At 43.4% G+C, this 20690-nt stretch overlaps 1 protein-coding gene across 1 annotated transcript in view; it reads right to left on the reverse strand.

Moving 5' to 3' along the window:
- Window positions 1–20364, reverse strand: part of SMS (spermine synthase) — a 54650-nt gene extending 34286 nt beyond the window's left edge. Inside the window, exons 1-2 of the mRNA XM_086608941.1 lie at window positions 20272–20364; window positions 224–344 (exon numbers count right to left, since the gene is read on the reverse strand). Of these exons, the coding sequence (XP_086465067.1) occupies window positions 224–344; window positions 20272–20320 (170 nt within the window). The 5' untranslated portion in view covers window positions 20321–20364. The remainder of the gene's footprint in view (window positions 1–223; window positions 345–20271) is intronic.
- Window positions 20365–20690: the final 326 nt, after the last annotated feature.

The raw sequence follows: 20690 nt of genomic DNA on the forward strand, positions 1-20690 counted from the left end.
CAGACTGACCAATTCAACTGTTGTGGCATGGAAACTGCAAGATAACATAGACAAGACTATAAATGAGTATTTTGCTTTATTTTAGTCACATGATAGATAAGGCTGGTAGAACAGTTTGTCCTGCCTGCACCCTAGAAAGACATCCAATACAGGGAGAAAGTAGTATTTGTCAGGGAGGACAGAGGGAACATAAACTATAGGAAGGAAAATAAAACCCACTCACCTGCCATTTTTTTGGATGTAGGTTGCTAAATAACCATGGTCTTCCCAGTTATGAACTGTTTCTGTCATTCCCTGCTCCTGAAAAATGGGCTGTAGAGCTTTAAGAACAGCATTGCAATCAGCTGTGAGATTGAGAGAAAAAAAAAAAAATCAATCAGTAAGGATTTTCCACTCAAATCAGTTCTGCTTTTTTTTCTTTTTTTAAAGGCTGACCAGTTTTTGCTGGTAGCATGGAGTACTTTTTCTTTGACTTCTATCTGAACAATAGCTTTCATGTACCTTGTCCTCTCCATCCCCAGAGATATTCCTCAGTGCACAGGGATCCAAGTTAATTTCTTTTAAATAAGTCTTTATCTCTGAGGAAAAGTGTTTATTACATTCATTGTAGGTAGGAGTACTTTTATTACAGCTACTATCGGTCATCTACTGTATCATAATCCAGACAAGTACTTACTTACAAAATTATTTTTTAAATCACAAACACACCACCAACCACCCCAGAAAGAAACCACAGCACTGACAAGAAACTTAATAGTTTCCCTGTTTTACAGCTCAGCATTTTTTCAAAGGCATCAGAAACTAGACAGGGCAAACTACCTCATCTACTCTGCCCTGTAGAAATACCCTTTTCTTAACATTCAGGACAGAGCAAGTTGCCAACTGAAATTTTCGTGATGCTATGGAAAAGACCCCTCACTCAGAAAAACACACAAAAATTCACTTGGAAATAACTAAAGAAGTTACTCTGGTAATTATCTTCAAAAGCAAGCTGATGATTTGTCTATAAAGGTGTTTCTTCAGTCAGAACGTGCTGATTTCAGAAACCTCACATTTGCTGTACACACTAGTTTTGTAGTAATTTTAAAAAAATTTTTTTTTTTAAATAATCTTCATTACAACTATTTTAGACACTCCATTCACACAAGCGTCCCAAAAACAAGTTGCAAGTTTTGTCGGTTGATTTTAGAATTGACAAGTTAGGAGGATGCTGGTAAAGCTGGACCTACCAGAACAGGAAAAAAACTAGTTCATGAGACTGTCATACCAGTAAGCATCAGTGATGAGACTGACACAATATTAATCCATAGGCTGTCCTAGTGCAGCAAGTATCATCATTTTTGCTTTATGAATGCAAAACCAAGCATGTTAACATGCCAATAATGTAATCAGGATTTAGAGTCTCTATCAGAGAAACCACCTAGCACAGAAACAACATTATGGAAGCACAGTTCATAAACAAATGCTTCAGCACTGACATGTTATTCCCTCTGCCCTGCCCTATTGAAGAGTTATTCCCAAGGTATTTATTTTGTCTTACTCCCTGCCCCCAAATGCATATACCTTGGAAACCAGTTAAGTGTAGCCTGCAGACATAATCAGCAATAGTTTCCAGGATGTTACCGATTTGTGCAAGCTTCAAACAAATCAACACCAAAAAAAATCTATACCAAGCAAATCACAAAGTTCAGCTCATCTATCATCTCCACACAACTCCACAGCAGATTAATCTGAAAACCTGATTACTTGAAACCTATGTTTGCCCATTTTTAAAGCCTGGACTCAATTATCCCTGTATGTTTTAACCAGATAGACTGAAATAACAGATATTTATTTTAATTTTACTCTACATGAAGCCAAGCACAAGCCAATTCTCCAATATCTTGCCAGGGATATTTAATATGAGTGGAAAGGCTGCTTCTTACTGCTCATACTATCTGATCTTGAATGCATGTTCTAAGTATTTTTTTTTTTCTTCACCCTCTGTCTCACTCTAACTCCTCATGTTACAAATTAAAGGGAAATATAACCAATGAAAAATAAGTTATCTTGAACAACAATGAATGATTTAATTGCTGGCCCTTTCTCAGTCAGTAGCACCACTGACAATTTTTACCCTCACTGATGAAGCACCCCTACACACAGCCCACTATCACTACAAAGCTTTTTTCCCTTCCCTACTCTCCTGTCAAAATCAGAAAGAATAAAATCATCATAGCATCATCGAAATGCCACATCATCGAAGCATAGAATGGTTAAGGTTGGAAAGGACCTTAAAGATCATCTAGTTCCAATCCCCCTGCCATGGGCAGAGAAATCCTCCACTACACCAGGTTGCCCAAAGCCTCATCCAACCTGGCCTTGAACACTTCCAGGGATGGGGCAGCCACAATTTCTCTGGGCAACCTGTTCCAGTGCCTCACCACCCTCAATGTAAAAAAATTTCTTCCTTATATCTAATCTAAATCTGCCCTCTTTCAGTTTAAATCCATTGCCCCTTGTCCTATCACTACACATCCTTGTAAAAAGTCCCTCTCCAGCTTTCCTATAGGCCCCCTTTAGGTACTGGAAAGCTGCTATAAGATCACCCCGGAGCCTTCTCTTCTCCAGGCTGAACAGCCCCAACTCTCTCAGCCTGTCTTCATAGCAGAGGTGCTCCAGCCCTCGGATCATCTTTGTGTCCCTCCTCTAGACTCACTCCAGTAGCTCCATTTCTACCAGTAAGTTTTTATACTTCCTATCCAGCGTCAGGTACCACCATTCACAAGTGATCTTTGTCAGTTCAGACATGTCATCCCCTCTTCTTGCTTGGCATTTCCTTCACTTCTCCACTCCTTCACCTCCTCCCTCATCTTTTACAACACCCATGCTCATTTCCTTCCCTTACTTCTTTCTTATGTCACCACCTCAACATTAAACAAAAATCAGTTTAATAACACATGCCATACCCTTCCAGGCCAGCAAATCAGCATGAAACCCAAACTGAACTAGTACGCAACTAACTCCCCAGATCACTTTGCTTCTGCAGTGCCTGCAAGATACTGGAGTAGTAAGACAGCGAACAAACTCTGGAAGAACTGAAGTGCTCATACCACATTTAATCTATACGCTTTCAACAGCTTCAAGGATTCCTGCTAGGTGCATCTTGGCAGAGACTGCAGGACAGATCACCACAGATATTTTTCTGTTTCATGGACATACTAATCCCCTACAAGCTGCTCATCATTCGGCAGCAGATTTCTTTGCTAAGCAGCCAGGCACAAGCTTGATTGAGTTCTTCCTATTATGCGATTAGCTTTAGAAAAATCAAACCAACAACACGCTCTTTCACCAGGACTCCTTTTGGTTACACCACATTAGATTTGCCTTGGAGGGCTAACTAATTCTTGAAAGCTAGAGACTCCTTTTCAAAAATGTTTGAGGCATCAGTGGTTGCTTGACAGCATCAGGAAGTTTTGGGAATCTGAGGACTTCTCACTCAAATTCACTTAGCACCACCACCACACTCCAAGCTCAGATGTGCTATACCAAGCAATGATAAGCAAAAAGGACAACTGATTAGAGCAGTAGGAACATCTTTCAATCTACATCAAACTGTTAATTCAAGTAGTCATTAATTTATTTTTTTTTTTGCTATTCAGGAACAAAGGAAAAAAACTCTAGTTGCCAAGCATTCTGGTTATCAAGCATGAAACTGTTTTAAGTATTTGGTAATTATCTATCAGAAGGAATGAAAAGGCCTGGAGTTTCAACTCTACAGAACAGAAATAAAATCACCACGTATAACACTTGAGAGATATGTAGTTATCAGGAGAGAGAATGTCCAGTTAAGCAAACCAGTTTTGGAATCCCAGCACACTTGAAGAGATGATTAGCAGCATTTGCAGATATTCCTCTGAAATTTTTAGCAGCCAAGAAGCCATTATTTGACAGTGATCTGTGAACATGAACACAGCTCAAAGTTCAGAGTTACTGTAAGCATCCAGTTTGGCCTTGTGCATAACACTGGCTAGTTTTACCCAGATAGTCCCAACACTGAGCTCAGTAATCTGCTATTGAGCCAGACTATCTCTAAAAATATTCTGGTTTAAGACCTCCTCATACCAGAGGATTGACAAAAATCTTAGTAAGCAATGGGAACAGATTAGCTCTCATTCAAAAATATTCACCCCATTTCTGACTTCAAATTTTTCTTACCCTGATTTTGAACCATTTCCTCTAGCAAGCAAGAGCATAACACAACCAAAAAAGTGGGACACATCAAAGCACTTACATATGCTTCCACGTCTCCAACATACTTTTCCCTTGGTAGTTACACTTTCAATAGAGAATGATGAAGGGAAAAAAAAAAATCAAATTAAGTGAACTGCCTCATTAAAAATACATTAAAGAGCACACATTAGGAGCCAAAATGCAGAATATGCTAATAGTAAACAGCAACCTGAATGACTGGCATATTGTTTCAGTTCACAGCTGTGTAAATTAGTTACTCCAACATACTAAGTCATTGTTTTGTGCAAGTCTGAAATTCTCACACATAGGCACTCTACCAGTCAACTCCAATTATTCAAATAACCTCACAGGAAAAGAAAATCTGCAGAGACAAGGTGGGAGAGTGTCACATACAAGTAATGAAGGGAACATGCCTGAGAAAAAGAGCCTAATTTCTAGCCAGGTGAGGTCCCAGAGGCAGTCCAAGAGGGCAGCAGGAAGCTGGGCATCCAACCTGTTGCAGCAGCATATCTGACTGCTCCAGCATCCAGCCCACCAGGGCCAAGTCAGGCCACTCATGGTGCCTCCCTCCACTACCACTTACTGAAAAAGCAGTAACCAGGCTTATAGGTTGTCATGGTTTAACCTGACCAGCCATGCAGGTGCTCTCACCCTCCACCATCCCCAAGGAGTGTGGACAAGAATTAAAGGGGAAAAGAAATTCATGGGTTGAGATAAAAACAATTTAATAGTAGCATATGATAATACATATAATAATAATATATACAAACAAGTGATGCACAGTGTAATTGCTTGACACAGTGAACAACGCCTGTCCTGTCCCAGCAAGCAACCCCAAAACAGGTAAGTCCTAACATTGCAATCCTTGAGAAGCCCAAAAAGAGAGAGAACTCAGAGACCAAGAGTCTGAGAAGAGATCAAGAGAGTGCCCCCAGAAGAGAATCCCAACTTCCCATTCAACCCTCATCTATATAGGCATGACATTGCATGACAGGCAATACTCCGATGGCCAATTTTGCCCTCAATCTAAGTCGAAGTTCAAATCCTAAGGAGAGCTGTAGGTCCTTTGTCCCAGCCATGCTTCCCCCAGCCTGTTGTGCTCCTGCACACTGGCAAAACATGGGAAGCTGAAAGGTCCTTGATGTCTCAGCACCAACTATAAACATCACAACATGTCAGCTACACACAAACACTTTCTAGTCCTCAACAGGTTTGGAAATCATTTCAAAGATTGTTTACTCCATCACTTTCCAAGGTATGAAGATAAAGTTGACTGGTCTGTAGTTCCTCAGATTTTCCTTCTTGCTCTTTTGAAGATAGGAGTGATACCGATTTTTTTTTCGGTCCCAGATTCTTCACTCAGATGTGCTCAGAGAATCATTGAGAGGTCACACATCTACAAGGATCAAAGACCCTGGTCCTGGGTAAAGAGTACCATACACAATCTACACCTACCTTCATTTTCCTCACACACAGCAACCTCTCAAAGTTGACTTGTCTTCCCTCTGCCACTCACCAGAACAAGGTCTGTGGAAGCACAGCTTCACACAAAGGATTGCAAGGGGAAAAGAGAAAAGCTATTTCAGCTTTCCTAAGATCACTTTAAAAAGCTGAGCTTTCTCTTGTAGTTTCAAAAACACTACTATAACTTCACTAATAACAGTGACCAAAGAAACACAAAATATATAGGGGCTTTCAGATGGCACTAGCACACAAACACATTTTCTAAGATAGCTCATACAGCCATGTATCACCTTTCTGGAATAACAAATACCTAAATCTTTGTCCAAACCTCCAATGTTAATGTAAAGAGAACAGAGCTAAACAGCCACTTTTCCCTAGCCTTTCCTAAACAACAACAAAAAAATTTCAAGTTCAGGGTAAACAACCAGCAAGTCACTACTTAAAACGTTAAGCGAGAATCCAGCCAAAAGCAACTGTATGGACAGTGAATGGGAATGGCTGTGCTCCAGCTTCCGTAAGCCATGCAAAGTTCATGTGTATATAAAAACAAAAACAATGTTCCCAGAGATGCAATCTGCTTACCTCGTTATTTAAAGGTCAGTAGCATAAAAATCACCTTTTCCCACTTCTTTCTTTAGGGTCTGATAGAGAATTTTCCTTTTTGAGTTCTTGCAAAGGGTAAGAATGCCTTTAAGGGAAAACGCTACATAAAACCTTAAGTTTCCAGCAACTATAGATCTATCAGCTCCATCCACTTCCATAATGGAGTAAATTGAAGTTACTCTTTCTTCTATACAATTTCTTGTATTAGGATAATCAAAAAATCTACTGTACGCATAAAACCTACATAAAACCAGAAGTGATCTTGTGTATTGAATAATTCATGTTTTGTGAATCTGAAGTTCCTGAAGTTTTCTGTAACCTCAGCCTGAATAAAAACACATTCCAGCATCAGTGATGTTTCAGCCTTACTGCTTCTGCTTCAAGGGGGCATAAGATTCTAGTTACTGGATTACAATATTAAAAACATCTATTATCAAACTGCAGAATAGTGGCACTATCACATCTCAAAGTATCATCAGTAAGCACATACATAAAGACTAATCTGAAACAGTGCTACAACAGCCACAATCTTAACTATAAAGTCGATTTTGTAAGATATCATTTGAAATTCGACACATGAAAATAGCAAGTTTGGCTCCACGTTCAAGCAGAAGCAATGTGGTAGAATGCTTTCATTGGCATGATTTAAAAGCCAATATTCAATTTCCATCTAGTTTTTAAGACAAAAACTTGATTTTGAAAAGGTGAAATAGTCAACTTCTGCTACAAGGGCAGATAATGCAGTTAAACAGTAATTGATTATTTCGGTACATTCAACCACAAAAAGGAGTTTAATTAAATCAGTGAGAGCAGAACATATGGTTTACTAGACCATATCACAGCATTCCCACTCTTTATCTCAGTCTCCCATGAATTTTCAGTCAAACATCACTTAAATGCAGAAGTAAAGAATGCTAACAGGGTTGGGCAGTTTTATTTCTCATCACATAGGATCTCTAGTACAAATGCTTTCTTAGACAAGAATCCTTGTGTCAAGGAGCTTTTCTTACCCTTAAGATGACCTCTGCTGCAGATTCAATGTGCAGCAGAAGCTGAGCACCATTACTGTAAAAGGGATTCAAGTATACAACTACTTTTTTGTCATTTTCTTTAAGTGAATGTCACATTCCTGGCAGCATTGGTCATTCTACATCTATTATATGATTTGGTGCTAATAACCACGCTGTTTAGTGCTTCTGGAATACAGCAGAGGCCTGCAATCTAGGTACAGGGTACAACTGAGAGAAGATCAGAGCAAAGGGGCAGAATGAAGAGAACAAGAAACAGATTGTATTGGTTGCCCAAAACACTTCTGTTTGTGCTTGTTTCAGACAGGGTAGAGTTAATTTTCTTCACAGTAGCTAGTATGGGGCTATGTTTTAGATTTGTGCTGGAAATACTGTTGATAATACAGGGATGTTTTCATTATTGCTGAGCAACGGTCACTGTTAGGGCAATTTTCTGCTTCTCACCCTACCCCACCAGCAAGTAAGCTCAGGGCACACAGGAAACTGGAAGGGGACACAGCTGGGACAGCTGACCCCAACTGACCAAAGAGATATTCTATACCGTATGATGTCATGCTCAGCATATAAAGCTGGGGAAGAAGGAAGGGACATTAGGAGCAATGGCATTTATCTTCCCAAGTAACTATTATGCATGATGAAATCCTGCCTTCCTAGAGGCAGCAGAGCACCTGCCTTGCCAATAGGAAGCAGTGAATGAATTCCTTGTTTTGCTTTGCTTGTGTGCGGATTTTGCTTTGCCTATTAAACGGTGTTTATCTCAACCCATGAGTTTTCTCACTCCTCCAGTTCCCTCTCCCATCCCACCACAGAGGAGCAAGCAAGTAGCTGTGTGGTGCTTAGTTGCCAGTTGGGGTTAAACCAAGACACTGTTTCACCCTCCTCTCCTTACCAGGATAGAAACTCTTCAGGTGAGCCAAGCTGCAGCGTGACACATCAAAATAAAACCATGTTCTCATGCTTGAATGTAAAGCTAGTCACTAAGCCAATATTAGCGTTACCTAAACAAATTATTTTCTTGCTTGATTAAGGTAAGCACATTGCACATAGGAAATTAAGTAGACTAGCAAGTCTTTTCAAGTACAAAGGAAGACTCACTGCTACATACATATTGTAAGAACCAGAAGAAAGCATTTGCCAGCAATTTAGAGCTCATTCACACTTGAAGACTAACTTAAGAAGAGGTGTGAACATGAACATGCTCGTTAATAAATTTCATAACCAGGGGACACTTTTTTCTTGTCAGCCCACAGACTGACTTCCCAATTAATATATTCTTGACTTCTGGGAGAAGATCAGAACCTTACTGAAGGCATTTTGCATTTTAAGAGCACTCAGGAAGGATCCTACTGACCAGCTGAGGACAAAGTCTATCTGGGGGACTGCTACACATACAGCCACAGACTTGTGTACAGATTGTTTTATCAAGTCATGCAGACTGACTCAAAGAAGGCTTTACTTAAGTGAAGCAATTCAACTTCACTATTAAACTTTTACTACATGTAATAGTAAACGTATTTACTAGTCTCTAAAACTCCACCACCCAGAATCTCTATCCACTTGTTAGACAAGGAACACCAGCCAGTTCAGGAGGACAACAGGTATACATGGTCTCTGCATTATGCCATGGCCTTGCAGAGGTATTTGTAGGAGCCAGGATGCACCGTCCACAGAAGTGTCCCTGAAAATCTGTACCAGTACAAAGAGGTAAATCATCATAGACAAACACTGGCCTACAGGAGAGCTCAATTATTAGGAGCATCATTAATAAAATACCCAGAGACAGGAAAACAAACCTTTCGCTGTAACAGTGGCTGACTACAGCAGAGTAGTAAAGCAAAAGTCAAGGTTAAAAAAACTTGCAGTACATCTGAATCTGAAACTACTTGAAAGCATTAAAGAATGAAGACAAAGGATCACCTTCCAGAATCTACCTTGATTTTATTTGCGTATTTGATTATCATCTCTGATATGACTGAGGAGTTACTTGGGGGGAAAAAAAAAAAAAAAAAATCAAGCACTGCAAACAAACTTTTCCTGGCTTATTTACTGCACAAACACAGTGTTCCTGCCTGTGGTTTCATCAACATCCAAAGGCCTGCTCCTAGTGACTCCTGCAAGAGCCCGCCACAGGGATCTATAGAGAGTTTTTTCCTTGTAAGCTTTTGGCAAAACTTTTAGAAGTCCCTTATTGCTGCTGGAAGCACTTGCGGGACCATTTTCAGCTGGCGATTAGAGGAATGTTTTTCAGTTATGTGGGGCAAGTCCTACAAGAATATTCCACAGGACAAAAAAAAATTAAGACACTAAACATGTCAAATTCTGACAGTCAGGACAACTCTAAAGGAGAAGCTATTTAAGCACTGTCCCGTCAAAAACAAAGGCAGAAAGAGGATAAAAGCAGCAAAAAACTGCCAGATTACTATACCTTTCACAGTAATCACACACAGAGTTAAAGAATTTTTTACAAGTCTCTCTCATTCACTTTGACATTTATAAGTTATTTCTTTCTGTATGTTTTATAAAATATATGCTTTAAAACTGGTTTTCCTGTATCTAGTATCTCATTACAGCTAGTTATGATGTAACATCTTAATATGGTTAGCAACTTCATAAATGTGTATCTTCTGAAATGGTGCACAACAACTCAACAGAAGTCCTGCCACTCTCTGGTAACTGGAAGAAAAATAATTTACAGGCTTCCACAAGTAACAGTGGCTGCATTCTGTAAGTCACTTTGCTGTTTAACAATGACACAAGGATTTAGTGAAGAAAAAAGCTTTTAACTTTTTTCCTTTCCCTAATTGCTACTTTACCCTGTAAGATTATTATTAGTTTTTCCACTTCATACAAATTCACTGTTCTTTAATACAGAAGCAACCTCTGCTTATCTAGAGACAGACGTGAAATATTTGTCACACTGCTCTGGACAACCCACAAACGATATCTTTCACAAACAGTATCTTTTACCTTTTAAACATTTAAGTCTCACTACAGACTCTTCTACACTTGCTGCTTAGTCAAGTTAAATTCTGCTATGGAAAGACAGCGTTTTGTTGAATTTCTTGCAACACTTCATCCCAACAAATTATCAGAGCTGAGCAGTAGGCAAAGAGGTAAACCAAAGGCATTTGCAAACCAACATTCTCATACTTAATTTGGGCATACACGAGCTTGGCATACCACCTTCACACAGAGTATTTACGTGCTCAGAAAACACACGTCATACAATGCATAGCTTGAGCCTTAATATCAACAAATGCAGTTTCAATGCCTCAGCTCCGCTAACCTCATTTGTTTCTCCTAGTAACACAAACTGAAGTTCCTCAACTGGCATATAAAGACTGTTCACATTTTAAGCATTATCACCTGTTGAAATATCAAGATCATGGAGCAGATCCTCCTGGAAACTACAGAAAAAAAAAAGGGAGATGATTGGTGAAGCCAACATGGCTTCACTAAGGGCAAATTGTGCCTGATGCATTTGGTGGCTGTTTATGACAGGGTTACAGCATCGGTGGATAAGGGAAGAGAAACTGACGTCATCTATCCGGACTTGTGCAAAGCATTTGACATGGTCCTGCACGACATCCTTGCCTCTAAATTGGAGAAACATGGATTTGACAGATGGACCACTTGGTGAATAAGGAATTGGCTGGATAGTCACACTCAACAGCTCGATGTGCAAGTGGAGACCAGTGTGACAAGTGGTGTGCCTCAGGGATCAGTATTGGAGCCCATGCCGTTTAACATCCCTGTTGCTGACATGGACAGTGGGATCAAGCGCACTCTCAGTAAAAGCAGTAAAAGAAAACATGCTTGGTAACAGAACTTCAGCATGCCCAAACAATACCCTCTCCTGTCCACTTACAGCTCTCAAGACACTTTCATCACCTGGTACCTGCTCATCTTCTAGAAACATATTAAGCAAAGTGATTAGTACTTGTCATGTGTACTTTGCTCTCCTTTCAAGGATTTTGCTATTGAAAAGGCATGGTCAGAGAAGTGTACCCAAAATGGAAAACACTGATGTGATAAAAGCAGTCTTTATTTTGTGCAAGAATTTGCTCCACAGCCTCAAACCAAACCCTCACAGAAAGCATCCCCCATGCTGTTAACCTTCAGCTTTGCAGGCAACAGTTCCTTCATGTTTGAGCAAGCAACCATCGAGTACTTGACACCATGCTGGAGAATCAGGTAATTATATTTGCAAAGTTCCATTCATAAAGCATTTTAATCTTCAGAACTGGAAACCAACAAAAGCAGGGAATGAGTTCATAGCAGTCCTTACTGCTAAAAATAGAAAGGTATTAACGCCTGCTGACAAGCCCCATTTGTGCTCTGACACGCAGCAGGTCAGTTCTTGGTCCAGGCCTGTCAGAACTAGACAGAGACCTGCAGGGCTCAGCTCAAAACAGCCCAGCCAAGAGCACAGGCTGAGCCCACACCGCTCAAAGGCTGCTAAGGGAGCACAACTAATACAGACCTATTCCCGAACTGGAGCTGCAGGATAGCTGTAAATACACCTTTAGCCAAGGCAGATAACAGAGTTGCAAGCTCTAGAGGCATTTACCAGAGTCTTGTTTAATCTTTATTTACATGGTCTTCACATACAGATAATAGTCAAGGAGTCAGCAAATTTTGATAACATACCATAAATCAATATGGTAAAGAACAGAGATAAGCATATCATCCACATGTTATCACTGTAATCAGATGTTTCAGCACTTCAGACAACCCAATACTTGACAGAACCAGTCAAAGTGAGTTACAAGGCTCAGAGATGTCTTTCCCCCCACAATATGTTCAAATATACTTAATGTGTTTTTACTGCTAACTGTAGCCAGTTCCAGTCATAGTAGAATCTGCCTCATAAGAAAAGCAAAGCCCCAGCATCTCTAGTACATTAGGCAGCAAAAATACCTATTACAGGGAATACTAATTTTAAAATTAGTCTATATACAGCCAAGCACTCAAAAGTTTTATTGATGAGTTTTTCATTTGTAAGTCTTCAGCTTAAACTAATACTAAACGTTTGACAGTTTCTTTCTCCTTCACGCACCAAATTCTGACTTACTTGTGGAAAAACACAGCAAGAGATATCAAATTTTCAATGCCAGTCACCTCTTCCTGCTTTCTCTGGTATTTCCACACTTCTTGCAAGATGAACTATCAATAAACAGCTAGAACTGCTGATTATCTGCTTATTCTGAAGTTCCCACTGACTGGAAAAGAGGAAACATAGCCCACGTCTTTAAAAAGGGAAAAACAAGACCACCCAGGGAACTATAGGCCAGTCAGTCTCACCTCTGTGCCCAGCAAGATCATGGAGCAGATCCTCCTGGCAACTATGCTAACGCACATGGAAAATAAGGGAGTGACTGGTGACAGTCAACATGGCTTCACTAAGGGCAAATCCTGCCTAATTTGGTGGCCTTCTATGAAGAGGTTACAGCATTGATGGATAGGGGAAGAGCAACTGACATCGTCTACCTGGACTTGTCCAAAGCATTTGATACTGTCCCACACAACATCCTTGTCTCTAAACTGGAGACACAAGGATTTGACAGATCGACCACTTGATAGATAAAGAATTGGCTGGAAGGTTGCACTCAGAGTTGTGGTCAACAGTTCAACGTCCACATGGAGGCCAGTGACGAGTGGTGTTCCTCAGGGGTCAGTACTGGGGCCAGTGCTATTTAACATCTTTTGTTGGTGACATGGACAGTAGGATCGAGTGCACCCTCAGCAAGTCTGCTGACAACACCAAGCTGGGTGGTGTTGCGGACATGCTGGAAGGAAGGGATGCCATCCAGAGGGACCTTGACAGGCTTCAGAGGTGGGCCTGTGAGAACCTAATGAAGTTCAACAAGGCCGAGTGCAAGGTCCTGCACATGGGTAGGGGCAAGCACAAGCACAAGTACAGGCTGGGCAGAGAATGGATTGAGAGCAGCCCTGAGGAAAATGACTCGGGGATGCTGGTTGATGAGAAGCTCAACATAAGCCAGCAACATGCACTTGCAGCCCAGAAAGCCAACCGTATCCTGGGCTGCATCAAAAGAAGTGTGGCCAGCAGGTCAATGAAGGCGATTCTGCCCCTCCACTCTGCTCTCATGAGACCCCATCTGGAATACTGCATTCAGCTCTGGAGTCCGCAACACAAGAAGAACATGGAGCTGCTGGAGTGAGTCCAGAGGAGGGCCACAAAGATGATCCGAGGACAGGAGCACCTCTCCTATGAAGACAGGCTGAGAGAGTTGGGGTTGTTCAGTCTGGAGAAGAAAAGGCTCTGGGGTGATCTTACAGCAGCCTTCCAGTACTTAAAGGGGCCTACAGGAAAGCTGGAGAGGGACTTTTTACAAGGGTATATAGTGATACGACAAGGGGCAATGGCTTTAAACTGAAAGAGGGTAGATTTAGATTAGAAATAAGGAAGAATTTTTTACATTGAGGGTGGTGAGACAATGGACCAGGTTGCCCAGAGATGTTGTGGCTGTGCCATCTCTGGAAGTGTTCAAGGCCAGGTTGGATGAGGCTTTGAGCAACATCGTGTAGTGGAGGGTGTCCGTGCCCATGGCAGGAGGGTTGGAACTAGGTGATCTTTGAGGTCCCTTCCAGCCCTAACCATTCTATGATTAAAACAAACCAGCACCAATTTCGAATTGCCTCTACTACAGCAGGATGTAGGCTCAATCTGCAGGATGCAGGCTTGGTATAAAAACCCCAAGCATTGCTATAGGCTCGGGGAAGAGAGGCTGGAGAGCTGCCTGGCGGAGAAGGACCTGGGGGTCTTGGTTGACTACCGGCTTGATATGAGCCAGCAGTGTGCCCAGGTGGCCAAAAAGGCCAATGGGATACTGGCGTGTATCAAGAATAGTGTGACCAGCAGGAACAGGGAAGTGATCCTGCCCCTGTACTCGGCACTGGTGAGGCCGCACCTGGAATATTGTGTCCAGTTTTGGGCCCCTGGCTTTAAGAGAGATATTGAGCTCCTGGAGCGGGTCCAAAGAAGGGCGACTAAACTGGTCAAGGAGCTGGAAAATAAAACTTATGAGGAGAAGCTGAGGGAGTTGGGGCTGTTTAGCCTGGAGAAGAGGAGGCTGAGGGGAGACCTGATTACAGCCTACAAATACTTGAGAAAAGATGGTGGGGAGGTAGGGGAAGGGCTCTTTACATTAGTGTTGGGGGATAGAACAAGAGGAAATGGGTATAAGCTTAGTCAGGGGAGATTCAGGTTGGATGTTAGGAAGCATTTCTTCTCTGAAAGGGTTGTCAGCCACTGGAATAGGCTGCCCAGGGAGGTGGTTGAGTCCCCATCCCTGGATGTGTTTGAGAATAGGGTGGATGATCTACTTAGCGATATGGTTTAATGGGGATCAGGGACGGTTGGACTCGATGATCTCTAAGGTCTTTTCCAACCTAGAAATCTAGGAATCTATGAATCAACATACAACACGAGCTGAATTGCAGAGTTTTCACACACAGAAATTCAAGCAGAGGTTTCAGAGATGGTAGAGAGGAAGAGCCAATACAGCATCCCTCCTCATAATTTAGTTCTCTTAAACACTCCTGTTTCTGGGCAATCATCACCTCAGAAAGACTGTTTTCTTGGTTTTGTTTACTCATTAAAGTAAGAAAACTCAACTACAAGACTTCAAAGGGACACGGAACTGCACAAAACGTTGGCAACTCCTTCTTCCCTCTGAAAGTTTAGATCAGCACAGCCAAGAACAAGCGCATGAAACTGTAGTCCTGCTCTGTAAAGAGCATTAAGACTTCCAATCAAAACAAGAACAAGAATGAAAATATTAGCTTAACTGCATGCAATTCAAATATTTAACAGCCTAAGTAAAAACTTCAATACTGAAAGAACATTTAGTAGAGTAACTTAGAACATCTTTCTAATCCAGACTCTTTCAGAACACAACATGTATCATCAGCTAGTTATTGCACCTAAGGATGTCAAAAACACTGGAGTGTATCATGCAGTATACACTTCAACAGCTGTAAGTAACAAAAAACGGATGTGAGGGTTATTTAAATCTTTACACCACTGACTGTATACTGAAGCTTCACCCAACAGCATCCCTGTCTGCTTAAAAGTGTGCCAAAAGTTTAAGATGTAGGATTGCCAGTAGAGTTAATGACATTTTCTTACACCATAATGGATGCTTCAGCTGAGGCATTTCATGTATTTTTCATCAACTTATACAGCAGTTAGTGCCTCCTCTTGAAAAAAACTCAAAAAGTTTTTTAACACAAGTTTATCTTCAACAAGTGCAGTTAAGCACCAAAACACTAACCAAAATAGAATATAGTTTTTGCAAGTCAAGTCCAATATACATGACTCCAGTTAGATTTTTATTTCACACAACTTATTAGTAAAGAATATCTCTTAATGTATTGTCTACATCCAGCAGTATTTAGACATAAGTACTGACACCATTAGCCATTTTTTATTTACATGTATTCCTACTGATGACAGGCTCGATTTTCTCACCAAGTTTTTCCCACATACACAGTGTCAGAAGTGAGCAGTGGACCCTGCAGACAAGGACAAAGCCACTGACAGCTTAAAGAGAGGGCTCAGCCCACACAAGGTCATTCCCTCTTCTTTCCATCTCCATGAAAACACTCATTTGAAGAAAAACAGACCGTGTGCACACACGTGTACACTTATACTTTTTCTTAAGAAAAACTCAAGCGTTGCCTTACCTACAGCTCTGACATTCCCATTGTGTGTGAATTCACACATTAGTTTCCTGAAAACTTATTTCAGTAAGTGTGTCAGCTCAGGTAATTGCTGCTTTCCTCCACCAGCTCACTCATCTATGCCCTGACCCTAAATGTTGTCAGCACAGCTGCACTATGAACTGTATAATCCCCTCAGCAATAATATGGAACAGTAAACTAAGAATTAGTTAAAACTAGTTTTCCAACAAGTTCTTATTTTTTCAAAGCAACTTTTTGAAGCAAACAGAAAAACAAGTCTCAAGAGTCTCCATATTATCTTCCTCCTCTCATTAAAGAAACTTGAGGAACGTTAACCATTTCAATACTCAACAACCAAGAAAACTAAGCTTACATGACACATTCAAACATGGATGAAAACACTCCCATGAGCAGATTTACAACACAATAATCTAAACTCAATTCTGTAAAGGTATAAGGCCTCAAGCATCTACATACTTTCATAACAAAGTCCTTACACTAAATTACTTGAGGAGTCTCAAACTCATTTCCGACTGACTAACAAAAATGTCATTAGCCCAGAAATGAAAGGCATGACTAAAGCCTTGTACACCCCAATTAAAGAAGGTGAGCAATCTCTGTCCATTTTCCTAATAAGGGTTTTGTTAAAGCACTTTTCTTGTATTTTAGCAGAGGGAACACTATACTGTCTGCCTGCTGAAGTCTGCTCATCTTGGGGGCCACGGATACTTCTGCTCAAAGGACTGAGCTCTACAGTTGCTACTTTAATCAGCTCTTGAAGAGATCATCACAGAAAGTTAGGCTGTGTTATCCAGATACCAAAGATTCAGACCTGCTTATATCTGTCTATTGTTATTTTTAAAAACTGATGGAAGATGCATAATTACAGGAGGTATAGTTATGAAGACAGACTAAAGGGCCTTTCGTCTTTTGACTAATTTATGGATTTTTGTAGTACATTTAAAAAGCATATCGAAAAGTTTTCTTCAAACTGACAGCATTTAGTAGAGGTACATGGCTTCATTCACCTAACGCAGCCCCATCCTCAAGATAGTGTTGTGTTTCCCCCTCCATCTCAAATCAACACAACAGGATTTGTTTTCTCCTCTTTAACTCCCTGCACCCATGTTTTCACTGACATTGTTGGCATTTCTCAATACCTCCAACAACCATCAACCTTAGCAAAGCAATGATGGTAGACACTAAGAAATGCCTACTATTCCAGTTATCATTCTCAACATCCCTGCTGAGTACATGTTTGAATCCTGAAGAAAACAGGGCTCCTATTGAAGGGGTTTGGCACACACCAAGTCAACCAGCCAGTGGGAACGACCCACCAGAATCTACGCCATTCTGCAGCACAACCAGTTGTTAGCTGATTGCTGCACAAGCTTAACATGTGACAAAATTCCACCTTTGTAATGCAGAGCTGTGTCCTCCAGATCCTTTCACTGACATCCAAAGACAGTCTCCCTCCTTTACCCTCTGAGAACGCCTCAAAGGACTGAGGATGAAAACAAGCCACACACAACAGAGCACATAAAGAAACAAACAGATCACGGGAAAAAACCATTAACATCTCAGAAACACTATCCCATCCTTTACAGTCATGTTCAATCTGAACACTGGAAAACAACAGTGAAGCCCTTCTCTTCAGGAATAGGAGAACACTGGATAGCCAATGTGTTAAACGTCAACACTGAGAACCATATTCAAATGATTTCATCAACCATACGTAACAACTCTCATATATAAGCAGATTCTTAAAGACTTAGACATCATAACCATGTAAAGTCATTGCAAGACACATTGCAATGAAACACATACTATTGAACAAACTTGCTCTCAAAGTCTTGCCTTCCTACAAGCTGGCAAATTTAACAGCTATATTAGTACCTACCAAAAACACATATTACTCAAAAATCTGAGGACACAGCTAGTGTTTTGAGGAATATGGAGTGTGCATTTACTAAGAAGCTAACAGATTCTGCACTCTCCAGAACACGAACAAAGATGCTTCAGCTGAAATGTAGAGATAACACGTTACTCTCACAAGATCAGATCAGAAGGTCCAAAAACACAAGTTTCACTTTACTAAGCGCTATTTCATGGCATTCCAGACCATTCAGAAGTTTTATTGTCCATGTAACTTACATTAAAAACCTCAACTAGTTGATGATCCATGATTCAGCATTAAACTTTTAACTCCTTTAACACAAACTACAAACATATAGTCACCAATTTTTCCTCTACAGACAACTCTTTATGCTTTGGGCCATAAGCACTAGATGAGACAAAAAACTCCACATGAAAGGTAGAAGTCAACTTCAGAGCTGTCATGGGTGGAATAGAGTTCTTCATTTCAGTGTGGTAGACATCTTTAGTGAGATATGAACATAAGAAAATAAAAAGGCTTCTCCCCTCCTTTGATCTACACAGCAACACTTCTACAGCTGGTCCTTTCCCTCATCCTCATTTAGGCACATCCATCTTGACTGAAGAAAGATCTAAACGTTATCTTCAAAAGGAAAGGTAAACGAAATAGAAAAATCTACCTGAAAGCAATACAATACTTAAGATGGTTATCACACTCTATTTAATTAATAGTATAGTTTTTATATCACAGAGCTGCCAATATTGGCTTATTTTCACTACACCTAGTTCTAGTCTTTTCCCTGGCAATTGACTCTTCTGCAGAAATCAGTCAGTGATGTAACCCTTGAACCCATGATAGTTCAAGGAACTAAACAGGCAAGAGGTCACTGCAGGAGCTGACAGTATCCATGAAAATTACTTTTAGACTAGTTTATCTTCCCGATTCTGCTCACACTAGATTGGTCAAGCACAAGCTGCAAGGAAAATGGCAGGACTATCTCATTCACCATTAGGTCACCACCAGAATAGCTAAGCTACATTATAAGAATCTAACTTCAAAATGGAAGCTGGAAGACTTTCACAGCAGAATATCCTAAAGCACACTGTCTGGGGAAAAAACTCCATTGATACCTTCCCCCCCCTCCCTCTGCTCCTGGCTCTCCAAAGTGCAAACGCAGCAATGCTACGAAGGGCACAGCACCCTGCAAAGCCCCTGGGGTCAGGAACCTCTCTCTCAAATCAAACTATCGATAGATTTTATTTGCAGCTGCGGGGAACTGCCTTCACAGCTCCCTCCCTCCAAAACAGGGAAGTGAAAGAGGGAGGACGAAGGAGGCCAGACGCCCGGAGGCACGCCGCCCCGGGAAGGGCCGGCCCCGGGGGGAGGGGGGGTGCGGCGGGGCGGGAGGGCCAGCCCGAGCAGTCGGCGTTCACCGACTGCGCCACCCGGCTTTGGCGCCCACCGCAGCTCCCCCTCACCCCCGACTAAACCTTTTCACCCATCGTGGCCGTTGAGAAACGTGGTGGTTTCCCCGGTTTCTGGCTCGCACGTGCCCCCTACAGATAAGCGCGGAGTAAGGCTGAGACGGCCGGCGGCTCACCCACAGCCGAGTTCGATCGCTGATCGCTTCCTTCGCGCTTTTGCGACGAGGTTGGGGAAACAGCGGAGTGACAAGCCGCTCACACATTGTACCCGCACCTCGCTCCGCGCCCGCTTCATCGCCCCCGCCTGAAGCGCCGTGTAAGGGCTGCGCTAACCGTGGCGCCGAGCCGAAGCGGGCTTCGGGGGGGAGCGCCGGCCCAGCCGCTCGGAAGCAGCCAGGTCCTCCCTCCCTGCCTCCCTCCCTTCCCCCGGGCCCGCGGCGCGGAACCTCCCGCCCGCCCGCTTCCCCCTGCTGCCCGCAGGCAAAGCCCGCCCTGGCGGCCGGCTGGAGCCCGCTGCGGTGACCGGCCGCGGCAGGGTCACCTGCACGGCCCCCCTCCCCTCCATGTCCCCACCACCCGGCAGCGCCGCCTCTCCCCGAGCCGGGCTGCCCCCAGCGTGTCACTGCGGGCTCAGGGCAGGAGGCCGCAGCGGGCCGCCCGCCTGCCCGGGGCGGAGGTGGCGGCACGGCGGCCCCAGGGAGCGCGGGAACACCTGCCCGCCGGCAGAGGCGGATGCCGGGGGCGGGAAAACGGGCGGGCAGGGCGCGCCAGAGGGAGCCCCGGGGGACGGGGCGCCTGCGCGAGGCCTGGCGGGCGAGCGACCGCGCCGCTTCCTCGGCGGCGGCAGCGGCGAGGGGAGGCGGGGCGCGACACACCGCCACGGGGAGAAGGAACGCGTCCCCCTCCCGCTCGCTTCTCCGGCCGCGGCCGTTACCTGTGGCGCCGAGCAGGAAGTCCAGGGTGCTGTGCCGCGCTGCTGCCATAGTGAGGTTGAGCCCTGTGCCATGCCTGGAGGAGGCGGCGGCGGCGCGGGGAGTGCGGCGGAGGAGCCTATATGCGCGCGGGGGCTGCAGCGGCGCCGCGGGGGTGGGCGCGCGCCGCGCGGGGCGGGGCCCGGCCGGCGGGGCGGGGCAATGGCGGCGGGGCGGGAGGGCAGCGGCCGTTGGCGGCCTGGCGGGCCGCGGGAGGGAAGAGGGAGGGCTGGCGGCGGCGGCGGCGGCGGGCCGCGCGGGAGCGGAGCCGGCAGTCGCTAGAAAAGCGGGCGCCACGCGTGGGGCGTTGCGGTGCGGGGGCTGGGGTCGGCCCGGCTCGGCGGGACCTCGGCGGGGGGGGGGGGGGAATGGCGGCCGCTGC

The sequence above is a fragment of the Tauraco erythrolophus genome, chromosome 1 (genome assembly GCF_009769465.1).
Source record: "Tauraco erythrolophus isolate bTauEry1 chromosome 1, bTauEry1.pri, whole genome shotgun sequence".
Classification (NCBI taxonomy): Eukaryota; Metazoa; Chordata; class Aves; order Musophagiformes; family Musophagidae; genus Tauraco; species Tauraco erythrolophus.